General features: G+C 37.3%; 1 protein-coding gene across 24 annotated transcripts in view; it reads left to right on the top strand.

The window, feature by feature from the left end:
- The window catches only part of TNRC6B (trinucleotide repeat containing adaptor 6B), a 126438-nt gene that overhangs the window by 9860 nt on the left and 88818 nt on the right, over window positions 1–27760 (top strand). For 10 of the 24 annotated variants that reach the window (XM_086885615.1, XM_086885632.1, XM_086885619.1 and 7 more), the window contains exons 2-4: window positions 3373–3445; window positions 8286–8375; window positions 26248–26315. In XM_086885615.1, the coding sequence (XP_086741741.1) occupies window positions 8331–8375; window positions 26248–26315 (113 nt within the window). In that variant the 5' untranslated portion in view covers window positions 3373–3445; window positions 8286–8330. Of the gene's footprint in view, window positions 1–3372; window positions 3446–6617; window positions 6741–8285; window positions 8385–26247; window positions 26316–27760 lie in introns of those variants that run through there. The other 14 variants (XM_086885612.1, XM_086885631.1, XM_086885617.1 and 11 more) reach the window with 5 other exon arrangements.

A 27760-nucleotide genomic window follows, 5' to 3' on the forward strand; every position in this document is an offset into this window, starting at 1 on the left:
TTCGATCTTGAGTTGACTTTAGTGGTATGAATAATCTGTCAGGATGATTCTGTTGGGATTATCAGCAGTAAAGGAGTTATTTATAGCTTTCGGGTTTAAAGTTGAGCTGTTGAGAAGCAGGTTTCTCACTCATCACAACGTTTTGCTTAAGATGGAGAAAAATGCTTTGTGTCTCTGGTCTAGTAGACCAGTGGTGTCTCCACTCTCCACTTTTCCTTAGAAAACCTTGATACTCTGTATTCTGAAGATTTTGTCACATTGCAAATGCCCTGAAATAAAGGCTTGGTTGCACTAGTGAAGCTCCAGCAGTGCTGAATCCTTTGGAATGCTGGTATACATGGATTGCTGGCATTTTGAGCATGTTGATTGCAGGCCTTTTTTGCCACTGGGGCACCATTAAATGCCATGATAGTTGTGGTACTTCTGGTAATGACTGCTTTTGTGCCATTGGGATTCCAAGCATTGCTACTGTTAACAAGTAGTGGCAGCATTAGCAGTGTAAAGTAGCCCTTTTCTATGCCTGAAAACCAATAATTTGCAAGACCTAATAGAACCAGAGATGAACAATTGAAAATAATGGTTTTTGGGGGGTTTTTTTGTTTGTTTTTTTTTTTAAATGATTGTTTCCAACTTTGCAGAACAAATCTCTTGAGTGGGTTAAACTTGGATGTGGCGTGTAAAAAGCATGTGGTATTCTCAACTCACTATTAATTCCTTGCTGCTCCAGGTATCACCACAACTCTTCCTGTGGTGCCTGTCAAGAAGATGCTGACAGTCAGTTAAGATACACTACTCCCAGCAACCTCAGTTAAATAGTTTCCATAAACATTGTGGCGCAGAGTGTTCGAGGTCTTGAAGAAAAAGTTGAAATAATTTGGAGGGTGTTTTGTTACATACACGTGTTTTGTCTACACACATATATGTGTATATGCACATAAATGTGTATCTATGCTTCAGTCACAGTGAAAAGATAGAGTGGAACAAAGCATAAAGGCCTTTGGAAAATTTAACCACTTGGCAGCCTTTGGCTGATTATAGTTGGGATGTAATCTTGATTACAGCTGAGAAGTGATGTGTGGAGTATGTAACTTAAAATAGGCTGCTGTAGCAAGGTGAGGACAAATATCTTTTATGTTCACTGTAACCTTTAAGGGATTCTTTAGCAAAATCGGTATGAGCAGAAAAGAAGTGGGGTGTATGCTGCTTTGTACGGTAGAAAGTGGCAAAAAGGTGCAAGCAAAACATTTTTTAAAATAAGCTTTTCTGTTTACTTTTCCTTTACTGGGAGGAGAAACATTTAGCACCTGAAATATTGATTATGTAAATGGTTTGGAAGACTGGGAAGGTGATGATGAAGTATTCTGTCCTTACGTTTCAAGACTGTCTTTAGACTCAAAGGCTAGAGTCAGGATTTTCTAAAATGAAAGTCTGATTTAGGACCATTTGAGAAGTATCCTTTTGCATGTTTCACATGTCTCCCTTAACAATGAATCAAAAAGGGTGGCATTCTGTAACTTCTTTATGGTCCTTCTGTTCTCATGTTACTTTAGGAGAGCAGTACAGACTAATGTATATGATTTCTATTCCAAGTTACAGCTATTTATCTTTTTTAAAGTACTTGTGTGATATCTACATGAACACTGAAATATTTTCCATGTTACCAAAAATATCAGTGCAAAGAATTTAATACAGAACAAAATATGAAGTTGTGCAGCCAACGCTTAATTAAACATAACGGACACCCTTTCTCATGACATGTTTTGCAGTAGAACACCACTGTGATTTTGTGGCACATGTGACTGCCATTCCTGAATATTCCTCTGGATTTTTTTTTCTGTGAGAGATTGAGGATTTCTACCTTTTCCCATTCCTCCCAGCTGCTTTGTTTAGAGTGGTATCTTTAGCTCATTTTTCCTTGAAGTACTAATCCTTCCTGGATTTCCTTCCACCTAAGTAATGCAAAGAGATTGTTCTAAACCATGTGAAATAAAGAGGTTGCAAATCCTCTTCTCAAGCACCTGTAGTATCTCCTACCAAATTACTGGTTACAAATTGTTTCCATCATCAGCTTTGGAAAATTAAGTGGAGAATTACCATCACAGTGAGACCTGTGTTGTCCTGGGCAATTTTTATGGTTAAAACATGACTGTTGCATTGCTGCTGTGCTGTAGATGAAAAACCATGAAATATTTTTGTGTTGTTTTGAAGTTGTGAATGACTTGAAGCCAATCCTAATTGAGTATGTGATGTTTTTATTTTTATTTACATCAGCAGCTGATTTTTGTAAGATGATGTTTTAAGACAGCTTGAGGCCTTTTGAGCAGAGTGTGCTCTTGATTGCTTTATCAGAATCACCCCACAGCATAAGTCAGAGCCAGGTTCAGAATTAAAGTTTGCCTCTAAAACATTCACTCACTAAGTCAGGGGACAGTGGCAGGTAAGACTCCCTTTTATCACCAAATGTATTTTCTAGTCAGAAATTGTTTGAATGGAAATCATGCCCAGAAAACTCTTAGTTAATGCTAGAAGATGAGGGAAAAATACTCAGTTTATGGCAGTTAGTCCAATGACAGGAATGCTTTGTTCCTAAATAATTCTGTACATTGAGGAGTAGTAGCCAAAAAAAATGATGCAGTGAATTTAGAAAAATACCACATTCGTATCCCTTAGAACAAACCTGAATAATGGCAGCTAGAATAATTTAGATTTTAGTGATGTTAACTTGGATGTGTAGTGGTAAGCTGATGATTCTGGACTTCTTTTAATTCCTGGAAGTTGGTTATGTTCTGCAAAACCAAAACTGAAGTGTTTAATACTAACTGTGGTTAAGACAGATTATGATTTGAAATGGGCTTGATTGTTAGCCAGTGCAGTGCTGCTATGTTACTCATTCAAAATAGGATTAAATACCTGACAATTGGTAGGTGTAGGATTCATTTTTACACATAATATTTAATACTCAGGAGTTACTGTAGGATTACATAATCACTTCCCTTGACTGCAAGGAAACACACTTGTGTGTGTGTTCTCTCAGTTCTTGTAGAAGAAACCAGTTTCACCCCATGTTTTTTCCAGTTGTGAATAGAAATTATGTTTCTAGAGCTTCCTACTGTTCTGTTGTATCTCATAGTCAGTAGGAGATTCTCTCAGGCATGCTACCAGTGTTTACTGTTTTTCCAGATTTGGATGGGAGGTTATGGGGAGAATTTTAAGAAAATATTTTCCTGATGGCAGCCATTCCTTTCACTTCTGTGCACCTAGGTTTGCTGAGCTTTGGAGACAGTTGACTTTTGTTTTTATGTTTGTTTTTAATTTACTAATGACCACAGTTGGCTGGCGTTTTAAATTTATTTTTTTTTTGTCTCCTTTTAGGGTTTTGTTTTTGCACTGAATGTAGCCAGGACGGATCCTTGAGGGCTTTGGCAGCCCTTGGAAACTGTCAAAGGTAAAAATCAAACAAAGCTCAGTATTGTGATCTTGAAAATTGGAGGTGAGAAGAACAATAGCCCATGTCAGTTCTTAAGATACTGTAGGATGTGTATCTGTTTTAATGTGCTTTCTAGTGTGTTATTTCCTGTGGGTTTGGTGTGAAGTTTGTTGCTGCCTGATGTGATTTGTTTCTGTAAGCTAAAGTTGATATGTATGATGCATCATTTTCTTTGAAAATTAGTTAATTTATGTTGAGATTTTTTTAAGTCGCTGGAATTGGTAAGTGATTATTTCCTATAAACAATAAAGTTATAGTCAGGTTTTTTTTATCTTCTAAATGCTTCTTGTTTTCAGAGCAACTTGCATTTAAAATGACAAAAAAAACTCTGTTCTTCTCTACATTAAAATTTATGCTGCTTTTGTACATTCTTAACAGACCCAATGTAATACAATACTTTAGCAATTAAATACAATATGGCTGGATCATGTGTTAAAAATGAACATTTTGTCTGTACCTAGAGGCTGGTGACAGCGATCATGTGTCGATACAATTGTGTCTAATAAGCGCAGTCTCATGTAAGACACAATTTATTCAAGTAGTGCCTTGTTTTAAATGCTCTTGTTTGAAGTATGCCATGTGTATAGGATCACCATCTTGGAAGAGCAATCATGTGCCTGTTTAGCTTTGTGAGAGAGTTTGGGACCTACCTTCAATTTCTGCTTAATGTATGTAATGGTTACAGTTTGTGAGGCCTTACTGTCCTTCAGGGGTTTCTAGTGGGCCGTACCCAACTTAGACTTGGGAATTCGCAGAAATCACAATTGGTTGTAGATTAATAAGTGCTTCTCTCACAGCTGCACCCTTTAGAAGCTTGAAGTAAGTTTTTTCTTCATTATCAAATGAAGAACAGATTTTCTCTTCAGTCCAAGCCCTTGAATTAGACAAGCTGCTTAGTCCCACTGATGCCTGTTTGATGAAACCAAATTTAAAATCATTGGAATTCCAGCTCTCTTTTGCTATTGAGGACGTTGATTTTTTTTATTATGTTTCCCACCTTTCTGTGTGGAGGGAAAATTAGGTCTAGAGAAAGTACCTCATTCACTGGTATTGGTTTTCAGGGATTTATAAATACATGGAAATTTTGTTCAGGTTTTGCCTGCTAGAGTGTGTTAGAATGCTGTAGTGCAGAGATGGTGTCCGTAAGGACACTGCGCTGTTCTGCTTACACTGAGTGTCTGGTAGCTGTATCTGTCGTGCTGGTCCCAGTAAACAAATTGAGTACATCTTTGCTGCAGAAAGAGATGGAGCAAAAATAGGACTAAATATCAAACTGGATTGTGCCAGAACAATACTGTTTAATGGCAGGACAGTATTGCAGTAGGCATTTAAGTTCATAAGAAATCCATCTGGTTCATAGTAATGAATGTTTTTACCTTTGAGAATAGATTCTCATCACTGTATTACATTTTGAAGAGTTAAATAAAAGTTGTTCCCAAGTTCAGATGTGCATTTGCTATGTTGGATGTGGGCATACCAGTGCATTGCTATTTGTCAGGCCTTCCTTGGTGTTGCCTTACTCCAGTTGAAGTTAGTTAATTTTTCTAAGGATATCAGGTGAATAAAAAATTGGGGTATTTCAGTAACATTTCAAGTAGTTTGGGTGGATATATGCAAGGGTAGAAGAAGAGGATTATATTACTTTTGACCTTTTCCAGGAGTTACTTTGATAGGTGCTGGATCTGAAAATCTAAATGGACTGTCCATAAACTTCCTTTTTATCACGTGGGAACCTGACATATCACATTAAGTACTGAATATAAATAAACAAATGCCTTTAGGCTGTAGTCATTTTCCTGATTCTGTGGGATGTTAGTACAAATTCTTACTTCCCTTCCATCCTCCATGTATAAGGTTAACGACCCTGTGTGTCACCTTCAGTGCTCTGGCCAGAAGCTGGTGAGCTGAAGAGGTGATGTCACTAACATGGAATAATTATGTTGTTTCTTCATGTGCTGGCAATAAGCAGTCTCTGTTGACTGAGAAGTCACCCTTGGTTGTAAATGACTGCTATAAAAGTCTGCCACAGGGGTAGTATCCCATGGATTCAGGAATCTTGAAATATCTGCCTTTAGCAATAAATAAGCTTGCAATGCAGCATTCTTGTGCCAATGACTAAGGGAATCAATGATTCATGTATGAAAAAGAACATCAAAATTATTGAATTGGGCTCACAGTTTATTGCAGGATGTTTTGTCTCCTGAAAGAAGCCAGAAGCAAATGCAATCAAGTATAAAATAAACCCAAACCAAACAACAGAAGTATAATGTTCAGCAAAACTTCCTCTTGCAACACTTCTTGTAGTCTGTCTTCCTGCACCAGCTAAAAAAATGTGTTGGTGGATTTTCTTTTTCCCTTTGAAGTTTTACAAATAACTGAGCCTTTCAGAACTTCTACCTTGTTACCATCCCATATATGTGAGTTCACTCTAAGTACTGTATGACATTATATTATATGGGTTTTTTTAAACGTTAAAGCAAAGAAAACATTAATTCTAGGATAAATTAAGAGAGAAAATAGAAATTATAAAAAAGAAAATAAAGTGGAGAAGTAAGAAAGTTTATTCATTCAATTTCCTACTCTAATCTCTGAGTTCTGGATAGTTCCAGTGTATTTAATCTGTTGTCTGTGGAAGAGCTTGCTTTTCTTTGTTCTTGTGGCCTTTGCATTTTTTCTTATTTCCTAGTTCTACTGACCTTTTCTTTCCTCCTTTGAGATGCACTGGTTGGTAGTTTTTTTGTCTTCTTCCAGGAGTAGTATATAAAAACTGCTGTCAAATACTGCCAATTCCTCTGGTAGTGAGGGATCTCGGAAGATAAAACACATCAGGTTTTCAGAGGCTTATGTTTGAGTTCTTCCAGCACTCAGAATGAAAAGTGACTTCCCCTTGCAGTGCTCTTGGTCTGACCTTTCCGGTCTTGTTTTATATATAAGCTTCTTTTAATGCTTTTGTAGCTCAGCTTCATTCTTGCTTATTTCTCTGACTTTGTGGCCAGGTAAGTGCCACAGGAATCCTTCTCGCAAAAGCCGTTTTGGCTGTTAGACATCAGACTGTCTGTCTAACAAAAATCTGAGGAGTTTCCTAATTACTTGACTCTAATACTGCAAAATCATGCTCCAAAACTCCCAGCTCTGGAAGTTCTGGAGTGGGTTTCAGAAATCGAGCATGGCGAAGAAGTACCATGGACAGGGACTGCCCCGCCTGGCCTCCTCCACTGTGGTGCAGAAAAAAAGCAAGAAACATTTGTTACAGGTGGGAGGATCTTGGCATAGATGTCATGCTTAGCATATAATACCCCTGATTTTTGATTGTGTGCTGAAGGAAGAATATTTAAGTGAGGATTTGGGTAAGAGTTTGCTTTTCTCCTCGTTCCTTCTTTCCCCAGAGAAGGAAATTACTATGCTCTAAGCCTTTACAACTCTTGTGCCTTGCACTAGAATGTATGATATTACTGAATGTAATAGTTTGTTGGTTGTAAGAATTATTAAGTTGTATGTAACATTTTGTAGCTTCCGGCCCTTAATATTTGTAGAACATGTTCTTCACTCCTTGAGTCAACCATGACAGATGTTGTTTTACCTATGTGCAGCATAACAGAGGAGGTTGGAGTGCAGATAGCCTTACACTCTGAACAGGATTTAACAATGAAGTGAAGGAGGTGCATCATTTAGAAGCTTTCTCTCGTCACTTTCCAGGCTTGGAATTATTGCTGTGAAGGTGACAGTCTGCAGTTCTTTAGCTGAGGTGGAGGAGAGAAACTTGAAATGCATGTTAAATGCTGGTGCAGTTGAAGAGTTACATAATCTCAAGAGGGACAGCTGTTAAAGGCCAGCAACCTCTAGGCTTTAAGAGAATTCTTAACTCAGTGTGAGATCTTTCTTTCCATACACCTGGAATGTTAGAGATCTGGTCATGACTTATGTCTGGCATTTTCAGTGTGAGAGATTCCTGCTGAATTTATGCTGGTGCATTTGATCTCTTCAATTAATTAATTGATTCATTACCCCTAAAAGAAGCCTCGTCCTCTGGAGTAGGAGACATTTTAATCTTAAACACCAAGGTCTCCCTGATTGTGTTGCATCCTTCCATAAGTTACTTTACAATTTGAAGTTTGGAGTGCAGATTTTGTTCAGTTGGAACTGCACTGATACTGTCAAACAAACTTACTGGGTTACCTAGTAGTGTTGAATATTGGAAACATTGGGATCTGTTGACCTGGATTAAATTGGAAATGCCAGTCTGAAGGTGAATGACTTTATCTATTCCTTGAACCATTTAGGTTCTAGAATGTATTTATTTTTTAAAATGAAGTCAAGGAAAAAATCCTGAAAGTAAGACTTCAGAAGTACTGTGAGATCACTGGAAGACTTAACAGTTTTTCAAATTAGTAATGTTTAGGTTGCTGTAAGCCGAGTCTTTAAATCTTATATTTGCACAAAAGCTATTTCCTAGTAAGAAAGAATTCTCAACTCTGGTCTGTGTGATTGTTCCTTGCTGACTGTGGCTTTAATGAGTAAAATCTGTGACCACATTAAATACTCAGCAATTACTTTAAAGTTAAAAAAAGTATATTCCTGTTAAGTGGGATTTTTCTTTTTCTTTTAATTGAGTAGTTTTGTCCTAACCTGAATAACAGTTCTTGTTTGTGTAAAACATAATTTCAGCAAATATGTGCAGAATGGCAGCAAAAAAAGGTCATAGCCTAGAATTGTTTATGTGCACTGCAATCTCACATAACATTGTTAAAGGCAGAAAAATCATTGTTTTTAAAATATATCTTTGTTGTTTATCTTTTAGGCAGTATTTTGCATTTCTGCAGAGCTTTGCACAGATCCTGTTCCCATGCAAACTGATGAGGGAGAAATACTGGAGGAAGGCAGTCCCAAGGTCAGTGAGGTAAATGCCACTGTGTTTCGGAAGAACAAAAACTTGCTTGGCTGAAATGGGGGATACACAGAGTCAATGTCGACTGGTGGTGGTATTTTTAATAAATACCTTCATGCAGATACTTATTATTTATTGTCATGGAGATACTTAGAAAATTAAGCTTTGAAAAACCTTTAGAAAGACAGGGGGTTTTGCCATCCACTAAGGATTGGAGCATGTGTTTTCATGCACTTTCAGGAAGGAAAGAGAAAACTTGTAAGAAGATACTAACCCTGATTGTATTGCGTTTGTGAAAACTGGAAGGGCTTTCTGTCCTACTTGCCCTCTGTGCTAACTTAAGGAACTGGACATGTGGGCCCTTGGGTGCAGGTGTTGGTGTTTGTGGATTACTGACTGACCTATATTGAAGGTGTGCTGCTTCTTGTTTCCTTGTACTTACTGTGTTGTGAGCCTGGATTGTGTGTTGCTTTTAAAGGCACCCGTGAGTCTCAGCATACCTCGTTGGGACAGGAGCATGTGAAGTGTTCTGTTGAATACAATGCTGTGTCCTGCTTTTTGCCTACTTCCTGAAGATGCAAATGTCAAGGCAGGAATTACTTGGGTTATCATAATGACATAGTCTTAGACTACTCTTCTGTAGGTTTATAAATACAGTTTATAGTCCTGACTACTTGATGAGCTAGTGTCAACATTGCAACTGATCTGTGCTTAAAACGTGCTCCCTACATTTCACAAAAATCTGAATTATTGTTACCTTGCTTGTAGCATTGTGTAAGAGACTCACTGAGAAATTAAAAACTAGAAGACTAAAGTTAAAATTTGTTTCCTAGGTAGACCTTTGGAGAGATGTTTTAATTGTTTTAGGGTCTAAGAAAAAACATTATTTTATCTGTAAGCACCAAGTTAGGAGGTAAGTAATTATTAGAGAAAGGACTTGGCAATTGTGCTGCCTGTACTTTAGGAGTTGTGTTAATTTTAAATAGCTTTGAAGGAAGGTTTGCTCTAGATTAGGAGCTGAAAAATGAGAACATATCAGTGGATGTATTTGCAGCAATCTGGGCTATTGAATGCATCTTTTGACAAGGACGTGATTACAAATTTCAGTGGGGAATAGACATGAGAGAGGAGCCATCATAGTGCAATTAATTACTGATTTTAGCATAGTTATCGGTGCTTTCTTTTTACTGCACAGAGAGGATCTTTGTGTGTGTGTGTGAGCACATTTATGTGTATACAAACAGGCACCTGTGCATATATTTATGGATACACAGCTTTCATTTTTTTTTGCCTGTGAGGAAGTAAATTGAAGTAACTGTCTTTTCCTCCAAAGAAGAGTATGTTTTTCTTTGGCATGCTTAATTTTGGATGTAATGGTGAAGACTGTATCTCTGCTCCAAAAACTGAATGAGCTTAAATTTAAAACCAAATTCTTTATGCTGACTTTGAGTTCCTAAATGTGTATGAAGTATTGCTGTGAAACAATTGTCATTTGGAGAATGTGGGAGATCAGGAATGGTGCATCTGGTGTTTAATGTTACTAATATTGGACTATCTAGGATCAGTATATATTGAGCAAAAAAGTAATGACTACATCTGGCCCTTCTTTCCATTCTGTGATGTACAGGATTGCTCACTGAAGTCTGTTTTTCAGTGTTTCTTCAATCCGTAAATTACTATCCTCTCTTTCCTTGTCTCAGTAAAGTTTTGTATCTATAACAGTTGAAGGTTTGTCCTAGAAAAATTTAGGCACAATATATTTCACTGTGTTGTCTAGTATCATTAAAATAGTCCCCTTAATTTACAAACGTTTACATGATCTAGTGACCCATTTTCATAAAGATTCATTTTTCTACAAAATACCTATTTTAGATATTCAGTAATGTAGTTCAGGTTTTTTCTTTCTGTCCCCATCCCTCCCTACCCACTCCCAACTTTTTCGGGCGGGAAACATGATGTATACTTCAATGAAGTGTTCTGAAAGATATGAGACCAAAATCATCTGTCCTGAAGATACCATGAATATCAGGATATAAAGATTTGAGTACTGCAAGAATTATTTTTTTTTTGTGGTGCCAACCTGAAAAATAAGCCAGAAAGTTTTATATGAAGATTTTATCCTGGAGTGGAAAACAAATGACATGTTATGCTGTATGCTTGTGAGCTGGTTTGGTTCTATAACTATCTCATATTTTCTGGCATCCTGGACTGTATAGTATTTTGAGACATCCTGGTCAACACTTGAAGATAAAAGGAGATTGCCTCTGGTTTTGAAAAAGAAAACATAATACTGTGCTTTATGTAGAGCAAGTCACTTCAAGTATTCATGGCCTTCAAACTAATTAACTCTGTGCAAGGTATGATCAGAAAATTTAAGCCCTGCAGTTAATCATCATGAAGAATGATGTTCTTGCTTGACTCCTGACAACCTGGTGACACAGTTGTAAAGTCAGCTTTCATGCTTGCCTTTGCCACTCTTGAAAGGAGTGGCAAACTTGGTGGCAACTCCTTGGGAATTCAGCTTAAGGAAGGTTACTGATGGACTCACTTCTGACTTTAGTGTTTACGTCTTCCACTGTTGTTAATGTATGCATTTTTATTTAATTAGTAATCTAAGTTTTTTTAATATTGTAGTTGTCAAGTTATGCTCATGTTCTCAATTTTGCATACACTTTCTTTAAAATATCTTCAACATGGTAAAGACAGCTGGCACCTGTCAATAGTGTGCTCTTGATTCCAATAATTGCCTAATGTTAGTGCTATACAGAGGGGAAGCAACCTGTGCAGAAGCCAGTTTTTCAAATGAGCATATGGGTTTAAAAATTAATTTCATTTTGGCAGATGTGGAAGTCTTATTTGATAATAATATCTGGTCTATTTTATCCAAATTATCTGCTAGTGAGTATCATACGGGAAGTATCCTTTCATTTTTTAGAATAGCTTGGGGTGGCTGTCTGGTTTCTGGCTTTTCAGGGTCTCTTGTCTTCCTTTGAAAAAAAAAAAAAAAAAAAGGGAATCATAGAATCATTAAAGTTGGAAGAGACCTCCAAGATCATTGAGTCCAACCTTTGAATACCACTATGAGGTGGCAAAGGCTTACCAGTGAGGTACAACTGAGGGTATTTTGTAGGACTGATGTCTTCAGAACTGGGACTCTAAGCAAGACCCTCATGGTATTCTCCCTAGTCATGTTTGCTGGAGCTGCTAGTGGGAGGCAGGAAGCACTGGGTCATTCTGGTTCCATCTTCCGCTACCTCTCCTTTTGCACCAAGAGGAAAAGAAAACCAGTGTTTCTGCTTGCAACCCTACACCCTTCACTATCATTTGGATTATGATTTTAATTTTTAATTACATTTTGTGGTAGCTAATTTGCTATTAACAATTACTAGGCTTCTTCCATTCACAACTTTAGTACTCTGACAATATCAACAAGCACTGAACTTGTTGTTTGTGACTGATTTCAACTGGTTTTGTCCATCAATTAAGGATTACTGCACAGATAGTATTCAACTTGGTTTCTCAGTTGTTCCTTTGCTGTAAAATGTTGCAGGAGGAAGCTAAAATTTTATACCTGATTTTAAGTGGTTTTAGATTTCTTTCTATGTTGGCAGGAGTTTTATGCTGATGCAGAAGACTTCCTTTATCAAATAATGCAATTAAAATGCTCATGTTAAATGTATCCAACTTCCCCACTCTCCTCCGAGTTCTTCCTTCGTGTCTCAAAGTAAAAGCCTATGAATTCAGAGGAAGTGAATTACTTTGACTAAAGTAATTTGTAGAAAGGTATTTATGAATCATGGTTTTGCTTTGGTGTTGTAGAAGAAAAAGGAGGAAAAATAGATAGTTCTTCCATTTTAATGTTTTGTATACTAAAAATCTAGGTACACAAAATTTTGATGAAAAATGCGACTGCACAGGATGTCTAGTAATACTCAGTTCCTAATAACAGCAGAAAAAGGGAAAAGATTCTGTATTGTATGGTTTTAGGTAAATGTAATTTTATTCAAAGTTTTCATTAGTATTTATAGAAATTATTATTGAACTGAATTGGTAGGTCAGGAATTAGGCTACTTTTTCGTACTTTGGCTCTTTCAAAACCAGTGACATGGACACTGAGGCTTGTCCTGTTTTTCAGTCTCACTGTCTACTGCCACTTACAAGCTGTTTTGAGGCCACCTGTTAATCCTAATTTTATTTCAAGTTGCTGTTCATATCTGTGAATCTTTCCCTTACATTATTGAATGCTGCCTGTTCTCAGACTGATTAATTCTTACTTTTCTTGCCTCTTGGTGTCTAATTGTGAGCTAGCACTTGCCTTCTGTTTAAATCACTCTTCAGAGCTCTGTTGGCATTGGCTATGTTTTGTTGTGGTGTTTGGTTTTGGTGGTTTTTTTTATCCTAAAGCATTCACACAAAGAAGATAAAAAGGTTAAAAAGTACATTACTCAAGTATCTAAACACTTGCTTTTACTTCATACATGTTGAGAATTAAGGAACACAGACCTATGTTAAGTTAGGTGTTTTTATATTTATAAACAGAACTTTAAAATTCACCAGGAAGTGCTGTTAGGAGTTCTCCTTCCTGAAAGCATCAATGTACCACTAACTGCATTTATGGGTAAGGTGTGCTCAGTTCCTGCGTAATCATGACAATAGTGCAAGAGTTACGCTGATGCTTTCATTTTGTGGGATTTAGAATTAATATAATAAGGAAAAAAAACCCTTAGTTAAGTAATTAAACTTACAGCGTCCAAAACCTTGATGCCTGTATCTATGGGCTTATGATCCTACTTGAGTGATACAGAACTGGGTTTCTATTCAGATAGCACTAAATAATTTAAAACATTCAGGCCTATACAGTAATGAAATGAACAGTCTGCTTTGTGGCTGTAATTATAAAAAAATATTTTTTTCCACTCTAGTATTGGCCTGGTACATGGTGCTTTCAGATGATGGTTCAGTATGAATCCCTGCACTCTTGGAAAATTTTGGCTTGTTACAGGAGGTGAGCTTTCAACCTCGGTGTACTATCTTGTGAGTACCTGACAGTCCTGAGTAGGTTTCAGTTTACTCATGTAGCTGTTGCTTCTCCACTGGATCCAGGACAGTAGACTTTGGGGTTTTTTTGTTTAGTTATTTCATTTTTAGTGTCTACTGCTGAGTCATTTGTGGAGCTTCCAGCATTTCTGTGCCCTGATATACAGGGTGTATTTCCATTATTTTTCTGGAACATGAGTTGTAGGAGCAGCTAGTCTTTGTAAAGGTGACTTACAACTATATTAAGTTCCTGGAGTCTTTGTATGAAGTATCTTGTATAATCTTTGAAAAGTAGAGAGGTATTCTGCCTAACAAGACAATTTATGCTGCTTCTAAAACGTAGTAGCTTAATAACTAGGAGGACAAAGAATTTTTCACAACAGAAACTGATGTCATCTCATGCTCTGCTAGCTTCATTTTGTTAACCTGAAAATGCTACAGCTCTTTAGGAGAGTAATTTCAGACCCAAAATATTTGCATATCATGTATTGAAAAAAAGTCCATTAGCCTCTCAGTAAAGAATTAATTTACTTAGAATGCCTTTTAATTACATGTCAAAAAGTGTTACAATATAATCTCCTCTTGTTTTAAGTATGAATTAACATAGTCCATCAAGAGGAGCAGAAATTTTGCGTTAGTTTCACTCTGGAATTTCAACGCTGTGGCCAGGAAAAGAACCTAAAATACTTTCCTACAAAACACTGCATGTTTGGACCCTTTTCCATGGGGAAGAAAACCCAAGCAAGCCTGCTTGTGAGTTTATAGCTTCAAATTTCAAAATTTCAAGGCATTGTAACAAAGAGCTGTAATTATGGTATGGGGTCTAACCCTAACTGGCAATGAAGCAGCACACTGCTGCTCATCCACTCCTGCCCCTGCAGTGAGAAGGAGTAGAATTTGCAAGGGTGAAAGTCAGAAAATATGTGCTATTTGCTAAGATAAATGAGATACGGGTGGTGTAATAATTTGGGGGAAACAAAACCCGAACCAACAACAGAGAGGAGAGGAAAATAAAACCTGTGAAAGATCAAATGATGCAAAAGGAAAATAATTGCTTGCTGCCAAACAATTGATGCCCAGCCCATCTATGAGCAATGTTAGCCCCAGCCAATGTACCCACACACCCTCACTCTCTCAGTTTTCATGCTGAGCATGATGGCATGTAGTGCGGAGTATCCCTTTGGACAGTTGGGGTCAGCTGTCCTGGCTGTGTCCCCTCCTGGCTTCTTGTGCACCCCTGGCCTGCTTGCTGGTGAGGTGGGGTGAGAAGCAGAAGAGGCCTTGGTGCTGTGTGAGCTCTGCTCAGCAGTAACTGAAACATCCCTGTGTTATCAGCACTGCTTCCAGCACAAATCCAAAACACAGTCCTCTACCAGCTACTGTCTAGAAATGTAGCTCAATCCCAGCCAAAAGCAGTACGGTATGTTATCAGGGCTCACTATAACGAAGCAGTTATAAATAAGGTAAAAGTGTTGAGGACTTTGCAAAAAAGAACATGGAATTAGACAGTACTGCTTGAACTATTGTAAAGGAATGCTGTTGATAGCCTAATTGCTTGGACATTTTAAAAGAAATTCAGGATCAAGTTCAGGATTCTGCCAGTTGGGTGTACTGTTTTCTACAGAGGCAAGATGGATTGCTCATTTGAAACCTACTTATCCATAGTGAAGACTGCTAAAATATAGATGCTGAACTGAAAGATGACTCTCTGTTTTCTAATCTCAAAATACTCTGAAGTGCTTTTGAATCACAAAAGAGAAGGTTAACACAATGATGTATTTTCTTTCTCTTGGAAAATACCATCACATGCCAAGGAGACTGAGATCTGTAAGAACTGTCACCATACGTTCTTTGATCCAGTCTTTCCATATGTGAGGTTCATGTGGAGGAAGTGTACTGGTGTGGCATGTTCACTGCAGTGAATAGGTGCGTGTCTCATTTCTAAGGGAAAAAACCCTTCAGTCTTAAAAATACACTCAGTTTTAAAACTCATCTTTTCTATTCTTTTACAGGTTGTTTCTTTTTCATAAATATTTTCTCATTAGTTTTTTCTCAACCAATAGCATCTCTTCTTCAGTTGATTACAATGCAGTTTATAATACTTTGCAAAGCAGACAAAAAAGCAGATATTTGCTTAAATATTAAAAAAGTGGTTCTGCATTCAAGAGCTTATGTGGTATAGTCCCACTGTGAGATGAATGACAGTCAGGGAAATTGATTTGTGGCTTTGCTTACAAAGTGTCTCTTCTCATGCAGGTGTACTGTTACACACAATTTGAGGGGTTTCTGCTTTTTTAGAATATTGCCTTTTGATCTCTTTCCATTTGGTATTGGCTTTACAGAAGTGTTGGCAGTAGTTGTAGTCTATGTGAATTGTGACAGAGTTTTTTATAATTGGTCACTATATGAAGTCTTACAGGTGGGTAAGTATTGATGAGTGTTTTCAATTTTTCTATCTTATGGCAGACTTGAGGGAGATAGGTATTTGGGGAGAAATTCGAGTCAGGGGCGTTAAAGCTTATTCTACCCTACTTTAAAAAAATCTTAGATTTACTTTAGAAATCATTTGTCAAATGTTTGTTTGGCTGAGTCATTGAAAAGTGTAAAATTCATTGGTCTTGCTGACTTCATGCATTTGCAAGACTTTGTATATTTGCATGACCCTACAAGGACTATTTCCTTTTCATTTTGTGAAGCAGATGGACGTGAATCTTTTTCACTTCCTCCAAATTTTTTTTTCATTCATTGGGTATGGAAGAAATGCACATGAGGTTTGATGAGAAGAGTGTGGGTTGTTATTCTTGTGGTGGTAGTAGTAAAAAATAGTAGTGATGGTCTTCATCATTCCAGTACATAAGAGGGTGACCAGACAACTAAGGACACTGGAACTCTGCAGAAACATATTGTGTGATATCAGTTCCCCTGAAGGGTAAAAGCAACATTAAAACATGTCAGCGTTTCCTGGCACTTGTTTAAAGTCACTGAAGCGTTTGAGCAGTAGGCAAGAGGGTGCACCATAAGAGGGGAGAATGTATTAGTTGTCTGCAGATGCAGTGGTGTGGAATTAGGTTAAGAAATATTTAGAGGTACTGTGAAATCATTTTGGTTGGTATCAACAGATGTAATTTCTACATGTAATTCCCAGAGAAATAACTTATTCCCATGGCATCTAAAGGTTTGCTGGTTGTTTTTTTTTTTTTGAGGGCAAGCTCTAGAAAAGCCCAGGCTCTGCTCTAGAGATGAGTGGCTATTTTAGTGGTTTAGTGGTCTGTCAAATAGCTAGTCTTTTTAATAATCTTGATTAATTTGGCAATATTTTACAAGCAAGCACCATTGTCAGTGGCTCCTGGATTTGCATTCTGATAACAAGAAACTGGAAAGCGGCTGTGTACTGTGAGTGTGGATAACGGGTATTCCTTCTCCTTTGTGACAGTGGTCAAAAGTGGATGCCTAATACAGACCTAGGGCAGGGTTAATACATACATATAACAGATTTCTTCTCAGCCTCCAGGTGTTGAGGAACTTTCTAGGCCACAGGCAGTTTCTGTGTGTTCAGAACCCACACAACAGATTTCTGTGAACACGAAAGAAAGTTCTTCTTTCTGTTACTTGTCTGTCTGATCTTAAGGCAGAAAAACTTCAGTACCAATTTGTGTGTGCCTGGTTTATGTCACTTTCAGTCATTCCTAACAAACAGCTGCAGACAGTATTTGTGGCAGTGAAGGTGATTGAATGTGTAGTGCAAAAGTGCAATTTAATGTTGTGTAATTCTGATTATCATCTTCTTTCTTAAGGCTTTGAAAATTTTTTCAGCAGTTCACGCCCGTTGCCCTTTTGTGGCAGCACATCATCTAGATTTCCAAATCCAAAGTAGGAGAAAGTTAATATGTTTTCTCTCTTCTGTGTCAGGATGGTTAACAATGTGTAATATGAGAATATCAGCCACTTACAGATGTCAGTTTAAACTGCTATAACTTGTTCATCTGTGTGCACCATAAATAGTAAATTGACTGTAAAATGAGTTGGCTAAATAGCATCACTGGGTTGCATACAAGTGGTTTCTGAAATTACTGGTGGGGGTGAACTGTTCAAGGGCTTTAGGGTCAAATGTGTCCCCTAAATGGAAAGTATAAAAATCTTCTTATGAAAGTAAAAAAAGTAGCTGAAGCTAGCAAGAATTCATGGCTTGTGAAATGTTTCTGCTCTTTAGCTAAAGAATAATATAAAAGGTTAATTAAATAATATAGGGGATTCTTTTTTGTCTTACTAAACTCATATTTTCCTGAGATCTGTCCATACTATGTATGCACAGAGCACACTACAAAATGGATGGAGTGTATGGATGGAACATACTGAAAAATGGATCATCAACAGTGGAGCAGGAAAAGGAAAGAACTTCTGCTTAAATTCAGAACGCTTTATTCGTTTTTTGTGTCTGAGATGTCTGAATTATTATTCAAAGCTGCCTTGGCAGCTTCAGAGTTGAAGTTTTCAGATGGTATTTCTGGATATCCTGTCATACCATGACTTGAGTGACTTTAACATCTTCGGTGGTTGACGTAAGGTAAAACTCTATCTTGCTGCAAACAACTAGGTGGTTTAAATTGCTTTCGGAGCAAGATTTATATTAATTATATATATATGCGCACACACACATGCTATTGTATTTTAAATACTTAGCAGCTTAGTAATACATTAAAAAAATAATACATTTTTTATTAAGTAAACTTTCATATTTGTACAATATGAAATGTGGCTGGGATCCCAACCATTTTAGCATTTCTAAAGTGCGACTGCTGTTTTCATGATATTTATAAAACTGTTTAAGCTTAGCAGGGAATTCATGCTAAGCTTCTGGGTATTTCACAGAATATTAGTTAACAAACATCTTAAATATTACATAGAAAGTGAGCCATAGGTTATTTCTCCAATTACTTGGTGACTAATTGGTGACAGCTGAAACTAAAAGCAAAACTTCTGGTCTTTAACCGCTGCTGCAGCTTTTGTGCTTGTTTAGGTGTAGCATAAATTACATATTCTGAGTTCCATAGGTTAATGATGAATTGAGTTCCCACTGACAATCTGTTGTGCTGTTCCATATGGATGATGCACGTTTTAATGATGGTGTATGTTAACATGTTGGCATTTCTTCTAGTTAATGTAATGTTTCACTGAGCCAGGTGTTAGAGTACCATTGAGCTGTGTGTAACAAACACCAGTAGCAGATTAGTAACTTCTGAATGGAATTACTCTGGTCTAAGTGTGTTAGCATTCAAAATGATTAGCAGGGAGCACTGAATGTGAAGTGTGATTTAGCAGGGGGAGGGATTTAGCAGGTTAGTAAGTTTTCACTTCTCCTGTAACTGACAGAAAACCAGTCAGGACCATGTGATGGTAATAACATTGAAATGCTCCATCTTGATGCTGCTGAAAAGCTTCAAGAAAATACTGAGTGGGCTAGGAGATGGTTCACATATTTTGGTGGCAATTTTTATATAACAAGACTATGCTTTGGCAAAATTGAGGAAAAAAAGAAAAGGTTCGAGTGAAAATTTACGTACCTCACAATGCTGCACAATACAACAAAGTTCTGAAAGAGACCAAAAATTCAGCCAGTATTTCATGCATACTTTATCTATAAGACTTTTCTCTCTGTGATTCAGAAAAATACTTGGTGCTTTTTCATTTTAGGAGCTGTTGTTGGGTTTTTTTTTTCTTTTAAGCTTAAATCACAGATTCTAAGGATTTTTTAATGCTTTCATTCATGTGCTGAGATTAAGATTTAATCTAAGAAGTATATTTTGAGACTGATTTTGCTAAGCAATTTGTGCTATTCTGTGCATATTTTGGAATGCTAGCTCAACACTAATTTATTCCTAAAAAATTATTGAAGTGTTAGCAGCTAAATTGCATTTTTATTAAAAGAAGTTAAATTAAAAGTTTAATTAATCTGTTCCTAGTGAGTAAAATTTTCCCCAATGCAGTTTGTCCAAAGTGCTTATAATGAAGCCAGGCAGAGAGGTGACTCAGCTTTCATTTCATCTGTAGTAGTGATTACATTTCTGTCAGACCTCAAATGGTCTCTGAGATTTCTTTTTTTTTTATAACACAGCTTCCACCACTGTAGCAGTAGTGACTAGCGACTAATTGCTTGGATTTCGAGGACTGGGTTGTGCAACTCTCCTTAAAACAACTAGTAGTGAGACAAAATAAGTGCTGATAGCCTGTTTACAGTGCTGACCATGATTGGGAGGGACGTTGGTGTTAAAGCAATAGTTGTGACAAAACATCAGATTTATCAGTCTTAAACTGGGCCTGCTGTAGGCTGTGTGAAAATCATCACTTCGCTTAAAGCACGGGAAGTAGATGGCCACAACCTGCAGAAAGCAGCATTTGACCTTGGCTAGTCTCAACCGTAGTGTCTGGTCATGTGCCAGATAAGGCTTTGGTGTTGTGTCTGCTTGAGATGCTTTTCAGTGAAAACTTTAGAGTCTTCATTTCCTGCCTGGCTCAAGTCCTTTTTGTTTGTTTGTGGATTTTTTGTTTGTTTGGGGTTTTTAAATTGTTTTGTTTGTTTGGGGTTTTGTTAGGGGTTTCTTATTGTTGGGTTTTTTTTTGCTTGGCAGGGTTGCTTGTTTTGATTTTTAAATAGGAAAAAAAACCAGCTTTGAAAAGGAGCTACGGAATGAGTAGGAAAAGGTGGTGATAGCAGCTCTCTGGTGAAGTTGCATTAGTACATTTCTTTGTACTGGTGAAGACCTGAAGACTGTTTAAAATGAATAGCTGTTCATAATAAGTAAAGGATTTCTCACAAATATCTGTCTTTTTTCCCTAAAAAATGCTTGGTTTCTCTTAAGCTCAGTTCATCTTTGGTGGGCTAGGATAGCTAATTCAAGAGTTGAATCTTATTAGGAAAAGGTGCTTTCTGACATTGGGATTCGGGAAAGATGAGGTTTTGCCCTTGAAACTTTCTGACCCTTTAGAGTGCTGCTGACTTTGTCAAGGAGATAAGGTTAACTCATTAATCAAATCCATTAGGGTCTCATTGAAGATATTTTTAGAAAGAGTAGTATGAAACTGTAGTAACAGGTGTTGCACTTCTGGGCAAAAAAAATGCAGTAGTTTATTACATTGAAGCTCATGATAAATTTAATTTTCTAAAAGTTAAGTATTGACTGTCTAATACTGAATAGCTTTTCTTAAATAAACCAGATTGTCTTTTTTATTTAGAGCACTCAATGTATTAATTTGTGTTGAAATTTGGATATTCACAGGCACCTGGATTTATAGAGAAAAAGACTTAGAAATAATAAAATACAGAGTTCAACAAGTTGGTTTTTTTTAAAAAAAGAGTTTTCTATTGAATTCCTCCCCTGCTGTGTTTCAGGGTCTATTTCTGGTTCCTGCTTCCAGCTGCCAGAATCTTGAGGCTTTCTCCATTGCTTGCCAGGAGAAACAGGTGTGGAGTGTGCTTCCTTTGATTCCTGCTCTTGGAATCAATGGCTCCCTCTGCAGTCCTCTTACGAGAAGCTAAAGCGTTTCATATCCTCTGCCATTCCACCTCTTCTTTCCTTGGGAGCAGTACAACAGATCCAAAAGTTCTCTCTTAGCTCCACCTTCCATTATTTTTCTACATATTGAGTACAACTGCGTTTCCTGTGTACACTGTGAGTCAGGAGAGGCTCAAGGCTTAGAAAGCAGCGCCTTTTCTGAATGCTGCGGTGAGCCAGATCTGGTGAGGCTGCTGGGTGCCATGGACGGCTGGAACTCAGCAAGCACTCTGGGCTCCAGTTTACTTTAAAAAAGACTCAAAGAGTGCTGAGCAGGATAGGGTGATTACAGAATGAAGGGAAACTGAGAGACTTGTGGGGAAGAAATGTGCCCGGAATTGTATAAGAACTGTGGGTGGAGGAGAAAAAGAAGAGTATTTTCAGCTAACAGTGGCTCTTACGTGCTGTTCCTCTCTTCAGTTCATCCTCAGATAGTCACTTAATCAAAAACTTAAAATACCATATTCTTGTTCTTTCTGCAGTACAACATCATTACTGCCATTGAGTAAGTAAGACCTAAGCATTTTAATTTTGAAGTATTTTTTTAATCTTAAAATTAATTAATAGGTAGCTGGGCCTAAGAACAAACTTCATTAATATCTAAGAAATGCTTTTGGAATTTTATTGGAAATTTTCTTGCTTATTAATTGTTTTCAGAAGCCTCTTTGTCAGATATATCTATTTGAATTAAGATGAACTACCCAATAAAGTGACTTTTAAACTTTGCAGAAAGATGGAAATGGATATTACTATATGAGCTTATTCCAGAAGTTTCATACCATTAAATAAGCTGTGTATCATTTTCTAACAAAAATTCTAAAACCTACAGAATTCCAAGTGAAAAACAGAGATCTAGAGATCACTGATCATCAAATTGTTTAATATATGCAGGCAAACAAAAGAAAGTTAGAGTCAAGGTTCTGCAAAAAGAGGAAGGCAGAAATTGTTGCACTGCATCAGGCCTGTTGAATGATCTTTATATATAACTTCTCCTTTCACTTTGTAAAACTAATGTCATTGCCAGAAACAGAAAAGCTTATACTGCTATTGTTTCTAATCCTCTAATACAGAGATAAATCATTGTACCTATAGGTACATAAACCATAAAAACTGCAAAGACTTGTGAAGTTCAGTGTTGCAATTTGTTTGTTCAAGAACTAATTTTTTGTCTGCTTAGTAGTACATTTTCTCTGTGTATCATCTTACAGGTGTTCTTTTGAGAGTGAGTTGGGTTTTATTTATATTGTAATAGCAAAAGGTTTCTTACACTACTGTCACGCCACTCTTTTTCGTGTCTGCCTCAGTGCTGTGTTGTCTTGCATTGAGGGAGAATTGCAGGACAAATGTTGTGTTTCATTCATGTGAAATCTCCCCTCTGTCTACACCGTTCTTTACTCTGACATCTCATGTTTTTGGAGTGTTGTGGGAGGGGTTTGAGTCTTCATTGTCTCTCCTCATAGACACTGTTCTAAAAGAGGGTGTACTATAGATCTGCTGCAGACTTTTCAGTATTTCTTCAGCATAACTTATTTTTTCTTGGTGGTTGTTTTATTTTGGGTTTGGTTTGTTTTGTTGTTTTTGAGGTTTTTGGTTTTTTTTAAATTGTGCAACTTTCTAAGATATTTTACTTAGACTTTTCCAGATCAAAGTGCGGATTCTTGCTGGGTTGGGAACTCGGTAGGGATTTTCATCATGTATGTTATCTCTCAATATTAAACTGAATCTGTTCTAGTGTTCATAGGATTGCTGGGAAATTCAGGTTGAAAGGGACCTTCCAAGGTCTTTAGTCTGACCTCCTGCTCAAAGCAAGGTCACTTCTGAGGTCAGACCAGGTTGTGAGGGATTTTACCTAGTCAGTCCATGAAAGACTTGAAGCGAGGAGGCTGCAAAACTGCTCTAGGCTGTCTGTTCCGGTCCTTGACTGTCCTCGTGGTGAAAACAGGTTACCTCATATCCATTTTAGACCTTTCTAGTTCTAACATAGTCTCACTGCTCCATGTCCTGTCACAGGGTACCCTGTGTGTGAGCCTGACTGCTTGCTCACCTCCTTGTAGGTACAGACACTTGCTGTTAAGGTCTCCCCAAAGTCACCTCTTCTCCAGGCTGAATCAGCCCAGCTCATTCTGCCTTTACTCACAGGACAAGTGCTCCGGCTTCTTGAGCATCTTGGTGGCTACTGTGCCCACATTCTGGGTGTACTTCTTGTATTGTGGGGGCCCAAAATGAGGTGCATGAGACAATGTCTGGAATAATAAGCACTGAGTAGAGGTGGCAATCAGTTCCCCCATCTACTGGCAAGGCTCTTTTTAATAAAGCCTGGGATTCTGGTGACCTTTCCTGACAAGACACACTGCTGGCTCATGATCAGCTCACTTTATGCCAAGTCCTTTTCTGTGGAGCTGCTTCCCAGCCAGTCATCAGCCTGTATTGTTGCCAGGGTCTCTCAGGTGCTAGAGTTTTATGTTTGTCCTGTCTGAATTCATCCAAATCCTATAGGGACCATTCCACCAGGTTGACTAGTGGAATGGCAGCAGATTTGTTGATTGATCCTCTTCACTTCAGTTAAAGTTTATCTTAAAATTCTGACTAGAATACACCTTACTGACCCTGCAAGTCAAGATATTTAATGGACATGTCCTGGGGAAGACTCCTGCAGCGCTTCACTTGATACCATCCTTTAGGCAGCATGTAGCACTTCGTCCTCTGAGCCTGACCAGCCAAATGTTTCCTGCAAGTCCGGTTGTTTATCCATTCTAAAAAGAGATTTTTTTCAAGTTCACTAACAGTCAATTCCTTCTTATGACTTTTTTTTGTGTGTTGGTGCATTTTATTACTGGCTTTATTTATCAGTGAAACCCTACCAATTAATCTTTATTTTGTATATTGAATGGTTTCCGTGTTCCTGAGTACTTCCTCACTCAGTGATTAATTTTTTTGCTGAACTTCTTGTGAGCGTCTCTGCTATTGTACCATATCTTTTACAGTTTTTTATAATGCAGATTTTAGTAATTTCAGATACTTCTCTCTACTGTCTGAAGTACAGCAAACTGATTTACCATACCTTAAAGCAGATTGGGTTTTCCAGTTGTTTTAAAAGAGATTGTCAGTCCAGGCACAATCTTGTTCTTAGCTCAGATCTTTTGTTATTTGTCATTATTTGCCCACTTCTCTTTGAAATGAAACCTTGATAGATAAGCATGCTGGAACTGGGATGTCACTAGTGTTCTTCATATAAAGTTCATAATAAAGCAACAGTTTTATCAGCAGTACTTCAGTGATTGCCTTGATCTGGTGGTGTTCCAGTTCTCAGATTTCTTGATTATCATCTAATAAAATAATTTCCCATTCCTACATTTTTGTTTGGTTTAAAATCATTGCCTTTTAATACTACTTTTTTTTTAATGATACCTCCTTTTCTACAGCTTCATTACATTGAATTTGTTTTACATGGGGATCTTGTTAGTTTAGCACTATATATGCTGTATGTAGGGTTTCTTTACTCCGAAAGGCTGCATTTCGTCTTCCCAGTACTGGCCACAAACTGTTCCCTTGCTTACTATTCCTGTGAACTGTACTTGTACCAGCAACAGGCTAAAATACCTCCTGTGTAAGAGTAATTCTTAAACATTTACTCTCAGTTACAGAACCATGCTGTTTTGCAATGTGGCCACAAATTTGTAGCTATTTTATCCATTGACACACTTGTTTCAGCATTTTCAACAACTGAGTTCAGAGGAATAGATGTCTTTCTCTTTAGCTAGACAGGTGTGAGTCCAGCTGTTAGAGCTCTTGTGAATCAAGTATGGACTGAAGTACAAATAAATTTGTGTGTCTGATATGGTGGAAATACATGGATAAAAGTGCAAGTTATTTAATAACTGTAAATAGAAATTTTAGTGTTTTCAAACATTGCTTTTACATAAAAATACTATTTGGACTGGGAGACATGGAGGTACATGTTTACAAATGTGAATTTACACATATTTGATTGACTGTCTGTCTTATGGATGTCATTAGCACCTTAGAGTTCACCACTTTGTCAGTTCATTCCTGGTTTGCTTAGGGCTGTGCCTGGGCAGTCAAATAACGTAATTTCTTGTATCTTCATTAGATGTCAATATGCAGATTTCAGGGGTTTGAAAGTATTTTTGTCCTGATAAAAGTATTAATGTACAAATGAGTAAAATTTACTGTTTTGAGGGGAGAGCAGGGGCACAAGAGGAGGTGGCTGATGGAATTTTGGTTTGGTTTGGGGGGGTTTTGCCCCTTCAAAGACTGACTAAGCTGTGTTATCTGAATGAATAGTGGTTCTCTCCTCTTTCCAGTTTAATGTAGTGGCATGGATTTGTGTGTGATTATGATTCAGTACTTTGTTGTGTGGCTTATTGAGTATTGCAGTGTGACCTGTTTGCTGGCTTCACATGAAGTAGAGCATTCCTAACTGTATCTGGATGTTTATATAAAATACTAATTGCATGTGTTGAATTTTTATATAAAGAGAAGAATGTTTTGCTACCTATGCAAGAGCTTCTGGCTGAATTAAGTGATTAAATGAAGAGCACATAATTAACTAATGAGCAAATATAATGTAATTCGTCTTTCTCTTCAAAGAAATTACTGAAAATCTGTGCTAAAACTGATATTTTAAAAGCAAACAATTAAACATAAAACTTCCTTACTGCCCTTGGAATCTTCTAACAAGAGAGCCAAAGGAAATGCCTACCTTATGTTGTCATTGGAACAGCATCTATTTGAGGTTTCCTTAGGCCTCTTTTTTACCCTGCTAACTGAGCTGTGTGTGCAGTGAAAGTCTTTTTTCAAAGAAAAGTTATTTTTCACAAGAAGTACTCTGCTTTTGTAGCAATTTCTTTCTGTGCTTAATAAGTTTCTTCTGAAATTTAAATTTTTTTCCAGAAACGTTGATAAACCTTTTTTTACTTCCTGCTTTATACGTAGGGAAGAAGTGGTAGAAATAATACTTAGAATGACAAGGGAAGCCCTTAGCAGAGCAGAACTTAAAACCTATGTACCTTGACTGATAGTATTCTGCTGTAGCCATTAAACCATGCTTTTTCCCTTGCTAGATTTTTCTGAAATTTGTGCTATGAAATGATACCATAGCAATGGGGTTGGAGATGTACATATGTTGCTAAGAAACTACATGATCTGTTCTGGACCAGCCACTGCGATAAAGTGGCTGTTTTGAGTTGTTGCGTATGAAAAGGGCCACTTTAGGTGATGTGCATTTTGCTCCACCGATTTCTGACCTGCAATGCTTGCCTTTGCAGATGGAACATGAGGATTTTGTAATGGAGGGGCATGGCAAGACTCCACCTCCTGGTGAAGAAAACAAACAGTGAGTTACTGTGTTTATTTAAAAAGGGCCTTACCATAGTAAATGGTGTGAAGCACTCTCGTTTAAACATGCTGGGAGCATTGGTTGGTTGCTTGGTGCTCACCCTTTTGGTTCCTTAAATATCCATATATATACATATAAAATAGTAGATGGTGGCTGGAAAAAGAAAGAGGCAGGATGTTGATTTGCCTTAAATGTAAAACCATAGAAATATGCATTGAATTTCAAAATATTAATCAGAAATTGTTGTAAAAGGGATAATCATTCTGGAAGCTTGGCACTGATGTAGTGAGTTTGTACATGAAGTTTTTATACAGCTGCTCTTCACTGAAATAATGTGAAATATGAAAGAGCTAGGGCCTTCCTTTTGGTGTGCATATGGCAGATTGGTCCTCTTTGAGCCTTATTTCTTTAGAATGCATTTTAATAAAGGATCAAAAATGACAAACAAAACACTCTCTTGAGGATGAACAATATAAGATGCTGGTACGCAGAGCTTGAACAGAGAAGAAAATGACTGATTTCCATTAGGAGAAGGCTTTTTCATATGATTTAAAACTGAAATCCAGTACTGGTTGGAATTTTTCCCTGGGTTTTTGTTCAGATAGGAAGAACAGAGCCTTGTCCTAAGTACTTCAGTGATGGTTGTATTCCGTATTCTTTCCATTAGATAATGCAATGGTAATTCAGTTTTGATACTGTAGTTAATTTTTTTTCTTTTCCTGTCATTTGGAGCAAGCAAGAAGGTGGTCTTTGGAAAATCTAGATCACAGAATTTTTTTTTCCTGAGCCTTATTGGATGTCTCCTCATAAGAATTTCTTGTTAATTGCACCATGCTTGTTGCAGAAAGGCTGGGATGTGACTTGTGGTGAAGATCTTCTTTTGCTTCTTAGATATGCTGGCAACTGTAAGTGTACTGCATCTGTGACAGTGAGAAGCCATTTCTGAGGTAGGCAAGTTGAGGTCAGCAAAGTTCTAGTGCTGAACATGCACATTCTTTCCATCATGGACATGAGCCAAACTTCTCAAAGTAATTGTTGTTATTTCTATCTATTCAGACTGAGCAACTTACTGAGGTACCAAGAGATACAAAAGTTGTTGAAGTAGAAACTTTCAGACAGTTTCAGAAGAAAAATCAGTGGAGAAATAAAAATGAGGAGTTGGATTTCTGCTCTCCTGAATTGTTTCTTTCTATATCTAGTAGTTTACTGAAATACATTATAGTGAGTAATATGAGTGATGTTGTATTGGATTTGTCATAGCCTTGTGTTTGTTAGGTGTCCTATTTTAAGTGCAAGTGGAAACTAATTACTTTATAGTTGATTTTATTTTTAATTGGTGCTTTTCAAGTGGCTTAAACACTATCTCTCTTCTCAAAAACTGTTGTTATTAAAGAATATGAGATTAGTGATAGACGGTATTATTTTTTAACTAATAAATTTGT

The sequence above is a fragment of the Cyanistes caeruleus genome, chromosome 4 (assembly GCF_971803275.1).
Source record: "Cyanistes caeruleus chromosome 4, bCyaCae1.hap1.1, whole genome shotgun sequence".
Taxonomy (NCBI): Eukaryota; Metazoa; Chordata; class Aves; order Passeriformes; family Paridae; genus Cyanistes; species Cyanistes caeruleus.